General features: G+C 43.6%; 2 protein-coding genes across 3 annotated transcripts; both read left to right on the plus strand.

Annotated features, from left to right (window-relative positions):
- The first annotated feature begins 3,401 nt into the window (after positions 1-3,401).
- Positions 3,402-6,796, plus strand: btbd17b (BTB (POZ) domain containing 17b). Its single transcript, XM_073495000.1, has 4 exons — positions 3,402-3,516; positions 3,598-3,687; positions 4,942-5,227; positions 5,722-6,796. The coding sequence occupies exons 1-4, from the start codon at positions 3,402-3,404 to the stop codon at positions 6,794-6,796; spliced, it is 1,566 nt and encodes a 521-aa protein (XP_073351101.1).
- Positions 6,797-8,479: 1,683 nt separating this feature from the next.
- Positions 8,480-19,600, plus strand: LOC141019757 (dual specificity mitogen-activated protein kinase kinase 6-like). 2 transcript variants are annotated; one of them, XM_073494756.1, is made up of 13 exons: positions 8,701-8,808; positions 13,425-13,494; positions 14,453-14,501; positions 14,596-14,709; positions 14,918-15,037; positions 15,132-15,248; positions 15,365-15,416; positions 15,511-15,638; positions 16,518-16,595; positions 16,835-16,974; positions 17,216-17,261; positions 17,530-17,638; positions 17,757-17,819. In XM_073494756.1, the coding sequence occupies exons 1-12, from the start codon at positions 8,790-8,792 to the stop codon at positions 17,605-17,607; spliced, it is 1,011 nt and encodes a 336-aa protein (XP_073350857.1). In that variant the 5' UTR covers positions 8,701-8,789; the 3' UTR covers positions 17,608-17,638; positions 17,757-17,819. The 2 variants fall into 2 exon arrangements, with proteins under 2 accessions (XP_073350856.1, XP_073350857.1); XM_073494755.1 differs by having other exon boundaries at positions 8,480-8,808; positions 17,530-19,600.
- The last annotated feature ends 2,516 nt before the right edge of the window (positions 19,601-22,116 follow it).

Below are 22,116 nucleotides of genomic sequence, written 5' to 3' on the forward strand. Positions count from 1 at the left end.
ATGAAACTATAACAATATTTGTTATTGTGCCTAAAAAGATTCATTAGATGTCAGTTGGTGTTTTTTGGTGACAAAAAATGATAAAAAGCAGTTTATTAAGAGCAGAATTTAGTGTCCTATGGCTTATTTCTGAGATTTTTTACAAAGATATTTAAAGTGATAAAACTTCCCTCACATCTCTTGTCCTCATTTAGCTGTAAAACAGCTGTAAAACAGCAGAACAGTGTCACAGTGAACCCATATCAGTGTAAGACGACAAAATGCTGTTTTTATAGCCTACATATCTGCTCTTTTTATTCTCTGTACACTTTCTGCACGCAACATGTCAAATGACTGTATCAAAAGCCATTTGTGTCATGTTTTGGAGACCCGATTAACTATAGTGCACCCCCTGCGGGCCCAGCGCCAGAGTAAGGTCATCCAGGACACCTTGCCGGAGCCGACTCTGGCACTCATCCCGCACTAAACGTACTGTTTATACTGCGGGATGGAGCCCCCCGTGGTGCATCGATCCCACAATGGATATCGTCCTGAGGGGTGCTCTCACAAACCGAGCAGCCCGTCGATCCGCCCCTTTGCATTGTGGTCCTGTGAGCAGATTCTTAATAGGAGCTGATCTCAAAGGAGAAAGCAATGTGACCTGAATGAAGGGCATAAAGGGCTCTGGGTTCATACTGTTCTCATTGTGTGGCTACACAACAGTTGCCCGACTCAGATTCTGAGCTGTAAACCAATCTAAGCCAAATATATATGTATAGATTTGTGTTATAGATTCATTGCATTTATAAGAGGCTCATGAATCTTATTTGTGTGCATATGTATGCAGAAAGTCAAACAAACAGAAGACGCCATCACAGAAAGTAGGATCCTGTCCCTCGTCTGTGTTGTCTCGTCCAGTTTGTTGCAGCAGGCTTCATTAGGGCACCTCAGCAGCTCCGCTCCCCTCTGAGAACCTGTCAGGTTATTCATAGCAGTGGCTCAGGTTGGGGTTTCGCAGGACGTCTCTTCTCCTGCATTTTCACTGCAGCCTGGCAGCCCTCGGGGCTTCATAACAACCCAATTCCCTGTGAAATGATGTCTTTCCTCCTTGTCTGTCTCTCTGTCTGCGGGCACGGTAGATGCACGCAAGAATGAATATTGTGATCGGACTAATGGCATAGTCAGCTGCAAAGATTTTTCTTTTAAAATCAGATGCATGCTGAGCTTATCTTTCTGTGGAGATCTCAGTATTGACTGACCCATCTCTGACTAACAGATCAATGCTAACTGAGGGATAAATTAAGGCTCCTGCCATTCCACATTAAACATACTATAATGTTATTCTACTCTCTCATGCCGTGTGGCTGTCAAGTGCACATTGACTCATTTTGGCATTTGGTATTGATTATCATTGTATGTTCCCTGCGAGCTGCAAGCCATTAACTCCGTATGCAGCTGAAATATGTATCACACACATTCATTAAATCCTCTGCCCAAGGGCACAGGCTTCATTTCACCATTTGGGTGCCACATTAAGCAGCGGATATCGGGGTCCTCCTGTAGGAAATTTAGAGTGACAAACATTTCAGTTCCTGCAAATTATTATGCCCCAATCCTTTTCTGCATCATTTTATGTTGGAAATGTCTTTATTTGTTTCAAGGAAAACACAAATCTCCGTCGTCATGACAAGTCAAATATTATAGAGTAATGTATAATGAATATAAGGCTTGCAGGCAAATAACATGATGTTTTTACTGGGACGGGGGAAAATGAGGGGGATATGTTCCCCTGCATCCCTTCGCCTGATCCCCGAAATCTCCACCTCTGCCTCTGCCCTCTGTATGGTTTGTGAACAGCTGCACCTGAAGAAGCTGAACATGATCCTGCATAATCACCCGACCTTTAGAAAACGCATTTTACACAGATAATTTTAAAACAACAACATATATTTCACTATCGGCATTAGACGGTTAGTCGATATTATCGGCCGATATTGGCTTATCGCAGATATATCTGTATCAGCATATATGTTAATATGAGACCTGATTTTTTAAAGATGCTTCAATGGAGAAACTTCACCCCTCCAAGTGTTTCCTTGTTCCTTGTTAGCAAAATTGCTACCGATAACGACCTGGCTACTGTCCAAAGGAAAAACCTACCTTAAGAATCCTAATTTGACCTCGAATCTCAGTGCTATGAAAAAGCAAAGTAAAACACTGGGTTGTATTAATAAGTTGTCAGGTTTTGTTACTTACTGATCTAGTAGAAATAAAGTCGGGTTTGAGCCGTCTGAGGTCCCTGTGGTAAGGAAAAACACATCAGCGAGGGAACAGACTTTGACACAACATGGAGTGAAGGCTCGTCTGTTCACTTTTGTTTCACCTCAGTGTCTTTCTCAGCCTCCTCCATCAGCGGGGCTCTCTTTCTTTTGCAGTGTCGAGTTTCCACAGTTATTCCAGTTGTTCCACCGTTACCTGTGGATTGTGACCTGGGAAAACAACGCCTCTTCCTGTTTTGTTTGGGCAATGGCAGGCACGGTCCTGTAATTCATTATTTATCTTTGCGGGGAAAAAAATCAAGCCCGGCAGCAGGCCGAATAGCATAGTGAAAGCAAGGTTTATATGAAACAATCTATATGCGGGTGGTGTCATTACAACGTGTCATCAGCATTTACTTCAGATGATTAGTTAAAGCATAAAAGTTGTCTATTGCCAGTTTAAACTGTAGAATATCCCATCTTTATTGAGGGATCACTGCAAAATAAACCCCAAAATGTGTGCATATTGGCCGACATGGTCAGAATTTTTCACTCCCTAATATTGGTATCAGCCCCAAAACTCGTTATCGGTCAGGCTCTAATCAGTATTGTGACTACATAAAGTCCTGATTGGCAGTTGAATTTGATAAACAGAGCTCGCCTGAGATTGATGAGCAGCCCCAGCGCCAATGAAATTACCCTCCCATTAGTGAGATTAACATGGCTTCAGAGACATAATTGCTCTCAGCTGAAAAAAATGGATTATAAAAATTTGATTGACTGCAGTTGGTCACACATTTTAGGACCTCAATTACTTTTGGCAGATAGTCTCAGTGGCAACCTCCTGTAATTAATTGACTAATTATATGGCACTGATTGTACTTAACTTAGATCCCATAAATAACATTTTGCAGCCTGGAGACTTGCTGCATTCTGAGTACCATTAAAACATGAAACTGTGTTAATATTGATTGTTAATAGTGCCTAAAACTCCCCCGACTTTTAAACAAAAAAACAAAACCATTAAGCTGAGTCCTTGGTTGGCCTGGTGCCGCCGATCAATGCCATGTAACATCCAAAAGGGAGAAATTCAAAATCAAAGCTGTCGCTATAGCAACGCCCCTGCCAGATTCCACCAATCAATGGAGCCCGTGGGGTTGCGAGATGCGCCAGGGAAAGGCCAACGTCCTACATAAAGAGTGCGGGACAGGGAGCCGGGCGGCACACACGGGGCAACACACCTTTCTGCGCGCACGCGACAAATCCAGGCACAGCAGCGGCGAGAAAGCAGAGTCAGGAGAAGAGTGAGGAAGAGAGGGGGAAAGGACAAAGGAAAGAGAGGCAGGGAAGAACTGAGAAGAAATGGTACGCTCATGTGAACAAGGGATCCCTGCCTGGGTCTATGTGGGCACCCTGCTCCTCTTAATCCACTCTGTCACAGTTAGAGGAGGTAAGACAACAAACGGCATCACTTTGGATTGTTTGATTTAAAAGAGTTGTGCATCTTCTTTTTTCTCTGACATTTCTAAGAGAAGCTGTATTGTTCTATTTCAGTCCAGCTTCCCTCATACTGTCAGTGGATAGTAGGGCACAGCATGAATGCGTGGCTCGTGCTCAGCCTCAGGGCAGAGGACGGGTCTTTATCTATTCTACTCATCCTGTCCTCATCTGTCTGTCTGCTGGGTGCAGGGGGAGGACAGGCAGGTCCATTTGCTGCCTGGCTTTGTGCCGGCTCAGTCATACAGTACAGTAGAAGCAGTGAGGGAAGGCATTTATTCCTTTAAAAAAAAAAGAAAAGAAAGTCTGACTTGAAAGCTGTTGAAGGCCACATTCCTGTGCTGTCAGATTTTTATTTGAAATTCCTCATGAGCGCAGAGTCCTATATTTAGGCTCTGTGCTTAAAATGTTTTATTTAGCTCCTCTCGGCTGGAGTGAAACATTCTTTATTCATAACTTTCTTTGTCGACTTTGAATTGAATCTCTTCGATGTTTTCTTCTTAAATTATGTAACAGATAGTATATATCGTTTCAACTGGCCTCGCTGTGCCAGAATCATTTTAACAAAACTCACCCCCACACGCTCCACTCTGCTCAGCTGGCTCAGGGTGCAGGACTGGCTAATTGGAAAAAGGTTACTTTGAAGTGGGGGTGCTTGATTGTGGTAAAGATATGAAGACTGTGAGGCGTTCCAGGGAGCCAAGTGTGCTCCCCCTGTGTCTCATTAAGCCCCCAGTAATGGGCCACTGATGGCTGTGGCAGAGCAGGATGGAAACAGTAGCTTGTCACGCTGAGGCTTTCATGTGTGCTTCTCCAGTATGTGCTACTTGTACTTACGCACAAGAGGGCCCATAGAAGATGCCATCTGCAATGGTGCTTCAAACTCTATTCCGAGCACCTGGTACGAGAGGTTTTTTGAGTCAGCCACCGGGCTATTCATCGAAAACCAGGAGAACAGAAGGATGTGCTCGTCTGCTTTCTCCACGACAGTTGTGGTTTAGTCTTCAGAGTTCGGGAGTGCTTTTCCAGTTCCTGCTGAGTCAAATCTGATTAAAGTTGTAGAACAAATGTGCATGAATTCAACTGTGAAATCTTAAGAAGCAGAGTCGGGGCTGATGCAAATGATGGAGATGAGTAAGAAAGAAATCTCACAAAAAGCTTCATTTAAATAGTGATGATGACATTTCTGTTCATTTCCCCTCCACAGCTGCCCTGAAGCAGGAGACAGCATTGGACAATGGGGCCACGGTGCTGAATCACTCCATGAGTTTGGTGCAGCGTTTGGAGACCCTGCTCACCATGGGGAATGGCAGTGATGTCACTCTCCGCGTGCACACCATCAACACCGACGAGGTGAAGGTGATCCAGGCCCACAGCCTGGTTCTCACAATGCAGAGCGACGTGTTCGAGGAGCTGCTGCTCAGCCGCAACAACAGCGCTCTGGTCCTGAGGGAGCCGGCCGACTGTGCGGCTGTCTTTGATAAGTTTGTCAGGTGAGGGTGACTCTTAAAGGTGCACTATGTAGAAATTTCAATCAGAGGGGAAAGATCTTCATTGACTGATTTTTTTTATCTGTAAACAAACAAACTCTCTTCATTGTCATGACTGAATAAACTGAATAAACAAACTGCCCATTTCTGAGTTTGTATCATTACCTCATTTATATGGCTAATATCAAAATTTGAGTTTGAATTTCTTCTCCAAAACTACACAGTGCCAATTGATTCAGATCAAATGCAAACATTCAAGAAACGGTGGAGCTAAATGTAGATGCTATTGTACTTTCCACAAGTATAAAGTTATCGGTCCTCACTCACCATTTTGCTACTCACCTCCGGAGGAGTGAGGTGCTCTCTAAAATTACATCTGCTGTTTTAAGCTCGAAGCCGAAAAATCGGACTGTGTGGGTTTACTCAGTGACTCAGATGTGAGGAGAGAAAGAGAAGAGCTTCAAAATATGCTTCACTGACTTTACTCTCTCTTGCAGGTATCTGTACTGCGGGGACATCTCTGTGCGGCTAGATCAGGCCATCTCCCTGCACAAGCTGGCCAGCAAGTACCGGGTGTGGGGCTTGCAGCAGGGTCTGACCCAGTATATGACCCAACATCTGTCGAGCGAATCTCCGACGGGCCACGTGGTCGGCTGGTACAACTATGCACTACAAATCGGGGACATGGCTCTGCGGGACAGCTGCCTGCAGTACCTGGCCTGGAACCTGACTTCGGTGCTGCAGAGCGGAGAATGGGGCGCCATCAGCGAAGACCTGCTCCTCTCCTTGCTCCAGCGCTCTGACCTCATTCTGCAGAGCGAGCTGGAGCTCTATGAGGCCCTGGAGGCCTGGATTAGCCAGAACCAGCCTGTCAGTGCGACAGTGGAAATTGCCCTGAAGGCGGTTCGATACGGCATGATCCCCCCTCAGCACCTCTTCCGTCTTCAGAAGCAATCCCAGCTCATGCTGAAGTATTACGAGTCCATCCGTGATCTACTCTATCTAGCTTTCCAATTTCACTCCGCCTCGCCTATCCAACTGGCCAAGTACTTTGATGTCAACTGCAGTATTTTCACTCCCCGTAACTACCTGTCGTCCTCTTGGGGCTCCCCTTGGGTCATCAATAACCCCACCCGTGATGACCGCAGTTACAGCTTCCAGACCCAGCTCGGGCCCAGCGGCCATGACTCCAGTAAGAGAGTGACCTGGAACGCCCTGTTCTCCCCTCGCTGGCTCCCCCTCAGCGCCAGATCAACCTACACCGAGCTGGGCGCTATGCAGCCTACACGCACGGACGGAGGTCGACCTCGCATCATCGTAACGCCGGCCACTTCCAGCCCAGACTTTGCCGGTGTGAGCTTCCAGAAGACGGTGATTGTGATGTCAAGACAGCAAGGAAAAGTGGTGGTTCGCCATGTCTACAACTTCCACCAAAGCACAGAGGAGGCTGGGGATTTCCTGGTGGATGCCGACCTGCAGCGCCGTGCATCCGAGTACCTCATTGACAGCTCCCTCTACCTGCACGTTGTGATCAAACCTCTCTACCATACCCTCCTTGTTGCCAGGAAGTAAAGGCGGGAATTCAGTGTGGCCCCATTGTCTGTCATCCACCCTCCACCCACGCAATCACACGCACTTATTCCAAAGTCAACTCATATCACAGCACATGTGTATGCATCAGGTCTGTGACATCTCCATAGTTGAGTAGTCTGTGCATTTTGTTGTCTTCCAACTATTTAGCAAGAAGGCGTTTGGTACAATAAATGACTCACAATTCAACAGTTCCGCAGTAATTATCACAATAATGATGGTGGGTTTTTTTCAGTGTTTCATTCATACTTAGAAAAGAAGTCAAACACGTCACTGTACTGTATTTGTTCAGGTATTTTATAGTTCGGCGGTTTGTTCCTTGAATTTAGTAAAACCTGCTGGTTAATGTTGTTTGCATAGGTGCTATAGAGGTTTTGCTTTAAAATGAAAACGTTCTTGCTTTTGAGTTTATGCATTTCACTATTCAGCAGTCAAATCTAGATTTTTAGTTCAAGGTACTTGTATACATGTTTGTTGTTTTCATGCCAGACTGTGTAAATGAAAGTGCAATCCCATTATCAGTGTTCCTTTGTAAAATGTAAGTTACTTGCAAGACAGTGATGACTGGTATTTTATTTTTCTTATTTATTGTCACACATTTATTTGATTTAGCTTTTAAAGACACAGGTATGTGATTTTCATCCTGACACACAAAAAAATCAGAATAAAATAAAAAACAATAATGTAAAAAAAAATCTGTCTGTGTTGAACTGTAATGATTTATAAAAATAAACATCAATGAAAGAAAAATGCTGTTTAATAAGTTTGATTAGTTACAGTAGTTTAATTTAATTTTGAATTTTTATATTTTCATCATTATTTTTTTTCTCTGAATAAATCTTATAACATGTAGACAAGGGAACAAATGATGAAGAAATATAGTATATATGTATACTATACTGGTATATATGTATATATTTTTTTATTGTTACAAATCTTATGTAGCCTTTAAAGACACCAGTTTGTGATTTTCCTCCTGACACACACTAAATAAATAAATAAATAAAATAAAAAACAATAACATAGCAAAACTTTCTGTGGTGACTTGTAATGGTTCGTTAAAATTTGGAGAATGGAGAAAATTTAATGTGGGTTAACATTTTTGATTAGTTACAGTAATTGTTGGAATTCAAATGATGAACAAATGATGAAGAAAAGATAAAGAAAAAGAAAAATACACTGGTATTTATTTATTGTTACGTATTCCTTTTATCTACCTTTTTAAGACACCGGATTGTGATTTTCATCCTGACATACGCGAAAAACAAAAACATAAGAAACTGTCTGTGTTGACCTGTAATGGTTTGTAAAAATAACCTTTAATGAAGGAAATTAAAGTGGAAATTAAATATTTTTTCCTCTCCGAATACATCTTATCACATGTTAAAAAAAAGGGAACAAATAATGAAGAAAACGTAACGTTAAAGTTTAACGCTTGCACACATTCATTTTATCTGGCTTTAATCCTGACACACATTCAGGAAAATAAATAAATAAAATAAAAATAATATATCTGCCTGTGGTGAAATGATGAAGAAAAGAAAGAGAAAAAAGAAAAAAAAAAACTTTTTTAATGGGAATTAACGCGAGGGGGAACTACGCATCCCATGCTGCTTAGCGCGAAGCCGGAAACACGTCACCACGTCGCTGGAACCTTCAGCTGTCAGACTTTGGCCACCCTAAAAGTGCAGGTTTTGTTAGCAAACTAACTCGAACTGTCCGACCCGCGCCGACCTCATTTAAAGTTGTGCATTCATCCGATAATCGATCTTTGAACGTGCGAGCTGCTGATCGACTCACCGAGATTGCACGCGGACGAATAATTAGTTTTAAAAGCTGCTAGTTTTTTTTTTTTTTTTTTTTTTGCAGAAGCCAGCGATCCTGAGCGGGTGTAAGGCTAGATGCAGGGAGGGAGGGAGTAAAAAAAGGCAAAAGTCTTTGTGCTTCCCTTCCCCCTCATCAAAGCAAAGGGGAAATGTCTCTGTCTAAAGGAGGTGAGTGCTTCTTCTCCTCTCTTCTTCTGGTTTTTTGAAACGACCGTGCATTTGTTTTAAACATCGAGATGCAGTTGTGCGTGGAAGTAGTTTAGCTAGCTTTGTTTGAGTAACGTAACCTTGCCAGGTGGAAAGCTGCATGTATGAGAGGTGGTGGTGGAAAGAAGCTAGCCAGCATGTCTTTACTGCTTTCTATCAGTACGAAAAGTCTCAACACACCCTGCTGTGTGGAGATAGCCGCCGTAGACTTCCAGAAAGTGCGCTGAAGGTTTGAGTTTTTCCACATTTTAGCTAACTGGTGCAGGCGCGTCGCTTGGCTTTGAAGTTCCCGTATTGTGGTTAGCTAACACCGCTTTTCTCGACAATAAAGGACTTTTGCCAAGCTGTAATTATCAAGCAGCTGGAAACCACCGCGCTGGGATCAGTTTCTCCTTTTTTAGGTTCAAGTAAAGCACACTGGGACCACAGGTGTTTGTATTTTCCGGCCTCTCCTGACTCACCGCGGATCGACAGTGTTTGCTCCTTTTTAGCCAGCGTTAGCGCTCAATCATCTTTAGCCGTCAACGTGAACATTTTTTTTTTTCCGGGGGTGGAAATTGCTTTATTTTTTAAAAGCAAAGGCGCTATCACACACTTCCGCCAGCCAGCCAGCCAGCCAGCCAGCGAGTGTGTAATGTGTAATTACTGTACACTGTTGATTAAAATACACACCTTGGAAAAATCAAGGTCCTTCCTCTGCGTCACACACACACACATAGACACAGGGCATGATGATGATGATGATGATGATGATGATGTCAATTTACATTTCAAGTTCACCGCTTGTGCTGTTACACAATCATACTAGCGTTACCATGGTCGGGAGTACACACTGTTTTGAGAGGGCCGCCGTAGATTGGCTCAGGCAATCTCAGCCTTTGGCCTACCATGGCATGTTTTGACTTGCAGCACCAATACCTAGTGCAGCCTCTCTTTTGTTGACAGTTCACTGGCTGCAAGCACATAGCTGCCACACAGGTTCTGTGCTCTAATTACTGCGTGCACCACCACAGCAGGCCCCAGGTGCCTTTTTGTGAGAGCGCTTTTCCCTCTCTGGACCTCAGGAGGAGTTGAGCCCACTCCACCCTTGACCCCGCCGCAAGGCACAAGTGTGTTGAGGTGCTGTGTTTTTTCTGCCTATTGCTGAGGCATGTTTGGAGATTGGGTTCTGCCCAATAGCACAGATAGGGTGGCGTGGAAAATTATCTGTGCATGACTCATCCTTTTTCTGTATATGGAGCTTCCTGGTGGTGACTCCCCACACAGCTATTGGCACTTTGATCCCATGCACAATCCAGAAATTCTTGTCCTCATTACGTATGTATTACTGCACTCTTGGTAGTTTCCCCGGAAAAACATCTTTTGGTTTTCTAAGAATGCATTTCCTGTCAGAGTGCATGAATTCACATTTGCAGTTTAAAGCAGCCGATGCAGACCCAAAGATCTCAAACACAGCATCTGCAAAAAAGATTGAGTTTGTTAAAACTAGGCCTGCAAATGATTTATTCAATAATGGAATAATCTGCTGATTATTTCCATGATTAACTGACCGATTGTTTAGCGGGAGCCAGCAAATGTTTGACATTTTTGCTTGACAAAAAACGATTATCATTTATCAAAATATTCGGCAATTCAATTTCCGTCGGTAGATTAATTAGTTAATGGACCAGTTGTTATAGTTAAGACAAGTGCAGTGCCTGCTCACAACGGGCCGATTGCTTGGCCTCAGGTATCGGTGCTTGCAGCTTTCCTCGAAAACCGCACATTCAAACATCTCAACACTCGCCACTGAACTTACTCGTGTTCTGAGCGATGCACCTGCCATGACATAGTTTCATCCCCTAGCAGTACGTGTCATGTGGGTGAAAAAGATTGCACGAACATATTTAATAACATCTTTGTTCTCTCTGGTCTCCCTTTCTTCATCTCTTCTTCAATGTACTGTAGCGAGTGACAGAGAGCAAGCTGTACATAGCATGCTGTTCAGCGGTGTCTCCTATTAACACAGAGATGCACCGACCCACTTTTTATTCCAATTTTTGAATTTGTATGCCTGCTGATGCAGATACTGATCCCAGAGCTCTTTTTTCTTGAATATTAATATCGTCATTATCGTTGTTGGTGCTATGTAAGGTTGCATGAGGCTGTAGGAAACCACACTGGACTTCTTAACAGAGGAAAAAAAACACAAAAATGCAATCAATTTAAATTTATTCAAACTGTAAGTTTAAAAAGTATGTTTTGCATTACAAACAGATGAAGGAGATTAAATTACTAGGGCATCGTCTTTAATGTTTTGAAAAACTTGAGTAAATCAAGTGCACAGCAATGTATTGTCAATTACTGGTAAGTAGATTTCTATACATGGGTTCAAAAGAAACGAGAATATCAAAGAGCGAAAGTGAAATTGACCGTCAGACTATCGAATCTGGATCAGTGACATCAGCCCGATACCCGATGAGTGCATTATGTCAGTATCGATACAGATACTAGATCGGAAAAAACATTTTCCCATGCGTGGGGGAAAAACGCACTGGGCTTACTGGCAGCGCACACTCCCTCTACTTACTACTATCGAAGTCAGTGGTATCTTGAAAATGTATTTATTTTACCTGTCCTGCCTCGATATATACCTTGACTGCAGCCGAGGCCGATGTCATGGCGCTATTGTGTCTTATCGGGCTCAGCAGCCAGGTGTTGGAGCAGAAAGCTGCTGAGGAGCTGGCCTCAGTTGGCCCTGACAGGGGCAGCGAGCAGCAAGCCGGGGCCAAGTGAAGTGACATCATATTTCCCAAAGGGTCCATGACAGTTGTTGTGTTTTAAGCGGATGTGTCCAGTCTGACTGGCTGTGAGTCATGTCCCAACCCCACAGTCCTGGCTACAGGATCGCTGCACAAGCTGCCACCTGAGAGGGGCTTGTATTTCAAGTCCACTAATACTCCAATGTAAATACGTCTAGCAGCAACTCAAACCATAATGTACAGGATTTTATGCTGCATGTGTGTCGTAGAAGTTGGCGTGCCAGATGTTTTTGTACTGCGCCACCGTGTTTGCGTGCTGCCCTAATTTTGTTGCGCGAACAACGGGCTTTTTAGTCTCATTCGTCAGGTCATCTGAAGGCTTTGAGTGCTCAAACTTCATCCCATGCAGAGGAAATGCAAAGTCTATTTCTGACTGGAGCATGTGTGAGTAAATCACACTTGAATCTCTCCCTACCACATGAGACTGCTGTAGTCTGTCCAGACACTGTCGGCCTATTTTTGGGTCTGCAGTACAAAATGGACCTGTCTGACGTTTCAGTGGTTGGCCATAGAATCTAAAAATCTTAGTAAAACCTCACTTCCCTTCCAGCTCAATCTAGCAAGGAGGGGTTTACCCAATCGCACTTCCTCTACGCTGGAGCGGTGTGACTCACTCAATGGCAAATACAACCCTGCAGTAATAATGAGTTGAAATCACACCAATAAACTGCCCCGTTGCTTACTTTTGCAAGCTTTCTAAAGAGCTGTTGCATTTGTTTTTAAAGTGAAGGCGACTTGTTTGCGCTTTAAACCAGTTTCTCTGAACTGGGGTAGAGTGACTACACGGCCTGGTTTGAGCCTGTGTGCAGCAGGACAAGAACAGGAAATAACCAGCCAGCTCTAAACTGTTTCTCATCGTTTCCCAGTGGGGCAAAACTGTGGCCGCGTCGTCGCGCACACACAGAATAAAGGTCAAGAAAAGTGCTCTGTTTTTCCTGTCGACCTTGCAGCAAGAGCGAACACGCTGAACGCGAGTGTCCCCGCCGAGTAAAGTGGAGTTGTTTTTCCTGTGTTGTTCCGCGTAGGCCCGGTAGCTGTGTCATTCTGGCATGGACTCGCAGGCCGTTGTGGGAAGTCCCAGAGGCTGCTGGTAAACTGTGTTTATGAATGGACTGCTGTCAGTGATTTAACACAGAACGGTCCCAGGGCTGCACAGTTTACGGCACCATTCTCCAGATATTAGGAAAATGAAAAAAAAAATCCTTGGAACTTGACCTGAAATAGCAGTGATTGTACCAGTAAAAAAGCATGACAGGAAGGAAAGCTTGATTCCCTGGAACACCCCCCTCCTCTCTCTCTCTCTCTCTCTCTCCATTTGAGTCATCATACCAATGTCGATTAGTCATTTAGTCCACCTTCTCTCCATTGCAGGGCCTCAGCTTTGAGTACACCTAATCTCCAGTTAGATAACAGATCATTCGCTTAAGTTTGTGTCGGAGGCAACTACAAATTGATTGCAACCTTGAAAACTCTCCTCGCAACCAGAATAGAATAAAACCTCCTCTCAACAGGCCGACGTGCACATGTGAAAACAAGCAAAGTCCATTTAGTTTGCACTTGATGATCTGAATTAGAACTGGGGCTCTTTGTTGTGGCAAACCTCTGCTCTAAACTCAGAGTAATGTTGTAGGTGTGGAGTCCATTTGCTTGAGTTCTTCCACATTACACTGCATATCATACAAGCTTGTTGCTGCTAAATACAGCTTTCATCGATCGCTCTGTAATATCCAACATGGAGCGGAGGTGGTAACAGTTTTCTAATTTCTTGTCTCTCAGGGAAGAAGAAGAACCCTGGGCTGAAGCTGGCCAAAGAAGTGTTTGCGCAGCCCACACCAGCAGCAGCAGCGTAAGGCACCTTTTTTATTTTATAATGTTGCAGTGATGGTAGCCATACGACCTCAAGAGGGTCTCAAAATTAAAGCCAGCACTCTAAAATGTGATGTATATCTTTTGAGTGGTGAAAATTAGGGATGTGCACGATTGGTTAATTAGCCGTTGCTACCCTCATTAGTCGCCACTAGAAATACCAGTCTGATTAACAGACAGTTCACCCCTAAATCAGAAATCCACATTTTTCCTCTTCCCTATAGTGCTATCAATCCATCTAGACTATCAAAAAACCTTGCTGTGAGCAGTTTCATATAGGAACTATTTTTAGGCATCACTGGCAGAAGGAAACGTGCATGCGCTCAAGGATGAGAGGCAAGCTTACCAAGCTAATAGTTACGCCATTTTCAAAGTCGTCAGATCGCTGTACTGTTCACACAACACAACTTCCTTTCTTGTAAGCGGGAGTCTTTGTGGTTTATAAACTACATTACTGATCAACGACAGGAAGTCACGCATTAAAAGTGAGCAAGCCCCAATTGCCTCTAAACCTTTTTGTAGGCACACCCCAAAAAATGATCATCAGGGCTAAGATCCTGTAGTATGGATTTAGCTTAGCTTAACTAAGCATGCTAACATTGCTGCTCAGCAGAGGGGGAAGCAATTGATGAACAAGTCTCTCGTCCATGAGTAGGTGCATGCATCTTTTTTTTGCGCTTTGAGCACCACAAGCAAAGTGCCATCTAGTTCCATTATATTAGAGTGAAGGCAGACATCTCTACAGCCGGTACCTCAGAAACTTGGCAACTCACACCAAAATAATCTAGACGGATTGGTAGCACTACAGGTAAGAGGAAAGAAGATAAAAGATAAAGTTAAAATTGACCAAGAATGACAAGCATCAGAGTTACATTCATAACATATAGAGTACAACTGGTTTAGCACCGACTGTAACCAGTGTCGCTCTCTCCCTGCAGGCCCCCTCGAGATCTCGACTCGAAAGCTTGTGTCACAATTGGAGATCAGGTAAAGTTGTCTGGAAACACGCCCATCCCTTCTCTTTAAAACATTTCCCGAGTTGAATAAATGCATGAATAAAATGTTTGTCTCCTCCGTCCAGAACTTTGTGGTGAAGGCAGATGACTTGGAGCAGATCGGCGAGCTCGGGCGGGGAGCGTACGGGGTGGTGGACAAGATGAAACATGTGCCCAGTGGTGTTATCATGGCTGTCAAGGTAGGCTGGGGAGCTGCTGAATCAGGTTACCTGATGTGGCGTCACTGTAAATACACTGTGTTTAAAATAGTACCATGACACATGGATATATTCAGCTGATGAGCTCATCTTGTAAACATGTGGATGAGATGTACTGGATCTATGACATGTTATTTTGAGGGTTATAGGACACACACGGGGGATAATGCTGTGATGTTTGTGTCCACAGAGGATTCGTGCCACTGTCAACACTCTGGAGCAGAAGAGGCTCCTGATGGACCTGGACATCTCCATGAGGACAGTGGACTGCTTCTTCACTGTGACCTTCTATGGCGCCCTCTTCAGAGAGGTGAACGAACGATAATGTTCATGACGGGCACGAGCTCCTGCATATGTTGCGCTGAGTGTGTGATCATCTTGTTTCGTATTGTGTCTTTCTTCAGGGGGATGTTTGGATCTGTATGGAGCTGATGGACACATCTCTGGATAAGTTTTATAAGAAGGTTATTGAAAAAGGCATAACCATCCCAGAGGACATCTTGGGAAAGATCACAGTAGCAGTAAGTTCTCTCATACATTTTACATCTTTTTAAAGGAATACTACAACATTTTTCTACTCTTGATTTTGTCTTAAAGAATTCAACCCTTTCTTTAATTGTCTCTTGTCACTCCGCAGATCGTCAAGGCATTAGAGCACCTGCACAGTAACCTGTCAGTGATACACAGAGGTAATCAGAGGATCACATCGTCAGTGTGTACAGTTTCCTGATGATGTTTCTTATTGTTGGTTTGCTAAGTTCCTTCTCTCGTGTCCTTCTCCAGATGTGAAGCCCTCCAATGTTCTGATCAACACTGAGGGCCAAGTGAAAATGTGCGACTTTGGCATCAGTGGCCACCTGGTGGACTCCGTGGCCAAAACAATGGATGCAGGCTGTAAGCCATACATGGCGGTAAGTGGGGTCTCCTGGTGCCATCTAGCTGAGATTTAAGATTGGTGTCAATGTTTGCATGCACGTTCCACAGTTGTGCAAAATATGACAATATTCCAAATTTTGTATGGGTCATGTAAACAGCGTTTCTCCGTTGGTGAATTCAGATTAAGACCTTAATCCGACTGTAGCATTGAGATATGCCGGGTTTTAGGAGGATTCTTTGGACATACATGGACCAAATCACTGTGACGTTGCTTGTAAATGGTCAGCTATAGCTATAGCTATAGCCCTAGCCAACAGTTTGGGGTTGAGATCATTGACCATGCACAAAAGAAAAGCCCACATTTCTGGTCAGAAGGAGAAACACACCTACTTGTAAACATTGTGAAAGACTTGGATATCAACAGATTTTTGGATACGCACAAATATTGCGACCCCGACCTTTTCAAAAAGTCGGTTGAACGAAAGAAAGAGGGAGGCTGAGTTTGTTAATTGGAGTATGACCAGCCGCATGTCAACAAGAATTTCAGTGGAATATTAATTTTCATTACCAGCCATGTCTTTTTCAGAAGAAAGGTAAAAAGCACAACATTTTGTGTATGTAAAAGCCCCTCATTAGTTCCATCACCAGACTAATCAAGCCTTTACTGTCCTCACCCCAAAGCTTTCAGACATCTTTCCTTGGAACGTAAGCTCACAAAACCATTGCATTATTTTGAATGCGGTCTAAAAACACCTTTAGCTGACAGATTTGATTCACCAATATATACTATTTTAATTATTGATATTTATTTGTATAATTCCTTCCCATTTCCATCTATTTAGGCTTGTAAAAAAGTGTTAAAAGCATAGTGATAGTGGTGGTATTTAACCTGTTTTTATTCATTTCCATTTCAGCCCGAGCGGATCAACCCTGACCTCAACCAGAAAGGCTACAGCGTCAAGTCAGACATATGGAGTCTCGGTATCACGATGGTGAGTTGGGTCGGGCATCAAAATGTTCACTAGTAGTCCCCAGCTAACAGAACTTATATTTAAAACATGAAGGACGAATCTGTCACCCTTTAAAGCAGGAGAAAGCTCTAAATAATCCAAAACTGATTTGATAAAATGTACAATAAAACATGGCACCATGCCGAATCGTAACACGGCGCCATGAAACGTCGCTCCGACAGGTATTGATCCTCTTTAATCCACCTTCCTCTGTCTCTCAGATTGAGCTGGCCATTTTGAAATTCCCCTACGACTCATGGGGCACCCCGTTCCAGCAGCTCAAACAGGTGGTGGACGAGCCGTCTCCGCAGCTGCCCGCCGACCGTTTCTCCCCAGAGTTTGTAGACTTCATCTCCCAGTGGTGAGCCTCTCACTTCGATGACAAATGTGTAGACTTTTCCTCGACGCTGTGCCACTCTGTCAGAGGCCCAGCAGGGGTCAGTGTTTGCTCTGTGTTTACTGAGACAGGTGGGACAAGTGTCTGTGGAGTTTTTCTATCTATTCTTAGATGTGTTTGTTTTTTTTTTGTTTTTTTTTTAAATTATGAGACATTTGAATTTTCTGTTTTTCTCACTTTTGCTTTTTATTTCTTTGTTTTACAGCTTAAGAAAGAAACCAAATGAAAGACCAGCTTATACAGAATTAATGGTTAGTACTTTTTATATTTTTTCCCCTTCTCCAAAAACACCAACACATATTTGTGTACGTTGTGCTACTCTTTCTTTCATCACCATCTCTGCTGTAACGTTCAGCGTGCTCTCGCTTTCATCCACAAGAGGCCAGGCTCACCCAGTTAACCTTACGAAGCTGTGATGTGTGTGATTCACATGAAAAAAAAAAAAAAACAGACATGATTTAGATATTTTTAGTCATTAAAAACATATTTCTAACAATGTTTTTCCTTCTTTTGCCGCAGCAACACCCATTTTTCACCCTGCATGACTCCAAAGACACAGACGTGGCCAGTTTTGTCAAGGTCATCCTGGATGACTGATGGGCTCCCGCTGGGGCTCCAGCCCATCAGGGTAGGCGGGGACCTCTCAGCAAAATGAACCAATGGCCTACCCTTGTGTTTTTTCTTTTTTTTTTTTTTTTTTTCAAACTCACTGGAATGACAGACTCTCATGTACCCACACACAACAGGACAGGGGGGCGGGAGGGAATGACCCAAAGACTGACAGCAGCCCAGCAGCACTGGAGTGGGAGAGTGGTGGTGATATGAACTTTGTACGGTCAAAAACCCAACTGGAGAGGTTTGATTCAGTCCTCCAAGCTTCCTGTGTGTGCATTTATTCAACACGGCAAATATGAACTGAATCCGATATTTTTTTTTTTTGTCTGTTTTTGCCCCACTGCCCCTTTTTATCTCTCTCTCTTCAGAACGGACAGAGCCAGCCATTATTTGTTTGTGACACATATTGTATGAGTACATTGAATTTCATCTGCAAAAACCAACAGTTAATGTGTATGTTGTTGTGTATTGAAAGCTATATTTGCATATGTATGTTTTTTTTTTTTCTCATTATGCAGAGTTTTGATACTGTATATCAAGTGTGAATTTTACCGGACGAGGGCCTTATTTTGTCAGATCAGATCGCGTCAGGTGAACAGTTCGACCTGGTTCTACCCTGAAGGGGGATCGGTCCAGCGCAGTCGGGGCTGCAGCTGTCGCCGGAGCCGTGGGAGGCTCCAGAGCCGAGGCAAAACCACGTAAGAAATGTCAAAGGTCGCATTCTGGACGGGAGGAGTTGCGAGTCATTCCTAGATCTCTGAGGCAGGAATGTGAAGCGTCCAGTATCATCGATCCGAGCTGCGGTGACCCCCCTTCCGTACTCTTCTTCTTTCTCGGGTATTAATGAGTCGGCGCCAGTGCTGCCGTCGTTCCTACCTGGAAGTATTCAGGGGTTAATCAAGCTCACAGCTTTATCTCTTTCTGTGTGCCATTTTGCAAAATCGTTCTCATGAATTACTGCATTAATTGTTCTTTTTTCTGTTTTTCTGGCCTGCATTTTGATTTCAGCAGCATTTAAACTTATTTTTTTCTCACTCGGTCTACTTTTCTCAATTCTCTTTTACATATGAGGCACTTATGTTATTTTTTTTTTTCCAAGAGTCCTTATTATGCATTACACAGACAGTATGTTAGGGAACTAATTTATGTGTTGAAGATGTAAATACGATCTCCTCTTTTTTTTTTTTTTATGTAACATGGCACTGTCTCGACCTAGCAGTGCTGATGAGTGGTAGAGTGGTTGGTAATAGTTAGTTTTAATGCAGTGTGATACACAAATACACAAACACTCGTACTCACAGGGCCAGCTGACTATCGTACACCTATTTTGGACTGATGTGCTGTCAGGCTCCACCGCTCAGGTTTCCGCGCTCTCCTTCATACGGGGCGACCCCATTTTATTTTTCCCTAGGTCGTACTCTCCTTGAGTGCTGGACTGAGAGCCTCTTTCACTCTGTGGTGGGCAGCCATTATCTCTCCTGTCTGACCATACTATGCAGAGCCCCTTAGCCTTGGACATACAGCAAGAGGCTCCTGCCATGTGGCAGTTTCCCCAAGTGTTCAGAGACTGTGATGATGTTGATGATGGTGACGATAGTGATGATGACTGCCGTGCCTCCTGTCCGTGGCTAGCACTCATCGCCTTTCTGGTTTACACTGTAGTGCAACCTTTATCAAAAGTCAGTGAGAGTCAGGAGTATTTATGATTGTGAATAATAAGGGAAAGCTAGAAACACCACAAAGAAGCTGCTGTTATTATTTTTGTTTTGTTTTTTTCCTTTTTTTTCCGTAGCCGGCCTTCTTTGGATGGCCATTCCCTTGGTGTGTAAAAGTGAGTTTTTACGCTGATCACAATGAGAATGGAACACTTGCTCTACCTCTTACTCCTTCACTCTATTTGCCACCTTTTCATTGGGTGGGACTGACAAACTTGAACTATGGAAAGACAAAAAAATAAAGGCTTTATTGTTCAGTATGTTCATTTATAGCTCTCCTTTCATGATTGCTAAAGGTTTAGCGAGTAGTTCCTGTTCATTTGGGGACTGCAGAGGTTACAACACTGGTCAGTTTGTGGGATTTAGTGGCATTTAGCAGGGTTGTTGTAGATTGTGACCAACTGAACAGGCGAAAAGGCTCTCGAGCCGGTGTTTGGGTCATCCATTATGGTATGGACTGCTCTATAGATTTAAAAAGCTCATTCTAAGTTAAATAAAACAACCGCTCTTAACAAAATTATGAATATTATGTTCCCTTTCTGCCCCTAAATCCTATATATTGAACCTCAAGGATAAGGCTTGCAATGTTATATATTCTTATTGCCCTGAAAATACCAAAACCAGCAAGTATTGTGTGCAGCTAAAGCATCATGTAGCTTATCCCTTAAGATGTTCTCTAAAAACTGCTCCTGTTAGACCCACATCGATACACTGGCTACCATGAACTTGGCCACTTGTTTGCCATCCTACGTCCCGAGTGTCCGAACCATATTTTGTCCCAATCTGTACAGTAGATATCGAGATGCTTTGACCTGCTAATGCCGCTAAGAAGAAAAGCCAGAGGGCAACCAAAGACATTGAGATTCAACCTCTGGGGGTCGTGAATATCTGAACCACACTTCATGGCAGTCCATTATACTTGTACTTATAGTTTGCAAAACATTTCACTCGAAACCAAAAAGGTCAACCCTCGTGGTGGTGCTAGAGGGTCACCAGGGTCATCATCTGGAGGACCAAAGTGGTGGACCTAGTCGACATTGCCAGGGCTAGAGCTACAGCAGTTGTCAGCTGGCATGGTGGCTGAATGGTTAGCAAACAAGACTGTTGATTCAAAACCTGTTTGGGCTCGGCTCTGTACAGGTAACGGCAGCCTGAGGTTTGTTATCTAGACACAATTTCAGAACTAATCTTATTTTGAACCGGCAATAGACAGCTGTTTTGCTCTATCTTATCATTCTGGAGCGAAAACTGATTGCACAGTGTAATGGCTGCAGAAATATGACCCCATCCACGTATAGATTGGTTCCCTTTAACCTTGCTTTCTCTACGCCATTCGGCCTGCCACCGGGATTGATTTTTGCCCGCAAAAATGAAGGACGAATTACGGCACAAAGGAAGCCAGTCTGCCATTGCGCAATCACAACAGGAAGAGACATTGTTTTCCCAGGTCACTATCCCTAGATAATGGTGGATTAACTGTGTGACACATAAAGAGCCCCGCTGATGGAGGAGGCAAAGAAGGCGAAGATGTAGTGCGATAGAAACTGAGGTGTTTTACTCTTTCTTTTCACATCACTGAGATCAGGGTTTTCCAAATTGGGATTCTTACAATGTTTTTTTTGTTTTGGACAGTAGCCAGGCTGCTAGCGGTAGCCATGTTGCTGACGCTGGTGCCAAAAGTAGGCTAATACCACAGGGAAACGCTCGAAAGGGCGGATTTGAAAAGTTTGATCTTAAAATTTGAAACTCACCTGACGAAAACTTATCGAGTGAATATAACGTTCTGCACTGGCAGCTTAACGTGGTTGTTCTCGTGCTCGTTTGCAGCACAAACGGCAGCCGTGGTTCTCTTTGCATCTCAGTCGGCTCCTCAACCCACTTAATTCCTACTGTGTTACTAAAAGATCCACTTAAGACTCTCATTCCTGCAACCGCACACTCTAATCGAGACTAGAGACACTGGAGCTGCTGCCTGATTCGGCTGATAAAAGCGAGCCAAGTCGTTGGGTTTCTTACCTTCTCCAGCTCTCTCACTTTCCTCTCTCATGTGATACTGTAAGGAAGGTATAATGTGATGAAAGTGTGAGTACGGTAACCTCACCCCACATGCAAAAGCCTTCACCCTCTGCAGTTATAAGCTTGAAATTCCAGCCAATTTTCTTCAAAGGTCTAAAGGTCTCACATTTTCACTGCACCCTGTTTCCAAACGCAATTATAACAATTAATTCTCTTTATATATCACGCTATGCCTGTTATGACAGTAATGGCACAGTTGCTGTTTAGTAAACATCCTTATATAAGTGCACAGAAGTGAACAAACACTTCTCGGCAAGCCGAGAGTCTTCAGGACGTGTGATGAATAGAAAGAGACTCACTTTGATGGCTCTTTCTGAGTGCTTTTTTCGCTGTGAATGTTTACAACAGAGGTTAACAAAAGCTCACTTCGAGCAGGCTACTCTGCTCCAAGTGTGTCCGTCAAAGACCGATGACTTCATGCCGGGATGAGGAAACTCAATGGCGGTAGACTGCAGGCAGTGGTCCAGCGTTGTGCCGAGTGAGTGAGTGGTTTACCAGCCAAACCAAAGCCACTTTTTTTTTTAGGAAAGGACGCCTTTGATGAGAAATTACATAATGCGGCTCAAAAGATTGTCGTGTGAGGAGAAAAACAGGCAACATCAAGTTCAATTACCGTCCCGACTCGATTCAAAGTGGACCGTGATGCAGAAGTGAATCACAAACCTCTCCGGACTGCAAATGGGCATTTTAGGAACCCAGC

Source organism: Pagrus major, chromosome 23 (genome assembly GCF_040436345.1).
Source record: "Pagrus major chromosome 23, Pma_NU_1.0".
Lineage (NCBI taxonomy): Eukaryota > Metazoa > Chordata > Actinopteri > Spariformes > Sparidae > Pagrus > Pagrus major.

Excerpts from the sequence above, each read along its gene's own strand:
- btbd17b (XM_073495000.1), top strand. The coding sequence starts at position 3,402 with ATGCGCCAGGGAAAGGCCAACGTCCTACATAAAGAGTGCGGGACAGGG. Across the intron at positions 3,517-3,597 it reads CAAATCCAGGCACAGCAGCG|AAATGGTACGCTCATGTGAA; the intron begins GCGAGAAAGCAG and ends AGAACTGAGAAG. Across the intron at positions 5,228-5,721 it reads GTCTTTGATAAGTTTGTCAG|GTATCTGTACTGCGGGGACA; the intron begins GTGAGGGTGACT and ends TCTCTCTTGCAG.
- LOC141019757 (XM_073494755.1), top strand. Across the intron at positions 16,596-16,834 it reads GGAGTCTCGGTATCACGATG|ATTGAGCTGGCCATTTTGAA; the intron begins GTGAGTTGGGTC and ends TCTGTCTCTCAG. Across the intron at positions 17,262-17,529 it reads CAGCTTATACAGAATTAATG|CAACACCCATTTTTCACCCT; the intron begins GTTAGTACTTTT and ends CTTTTGCCGCAG.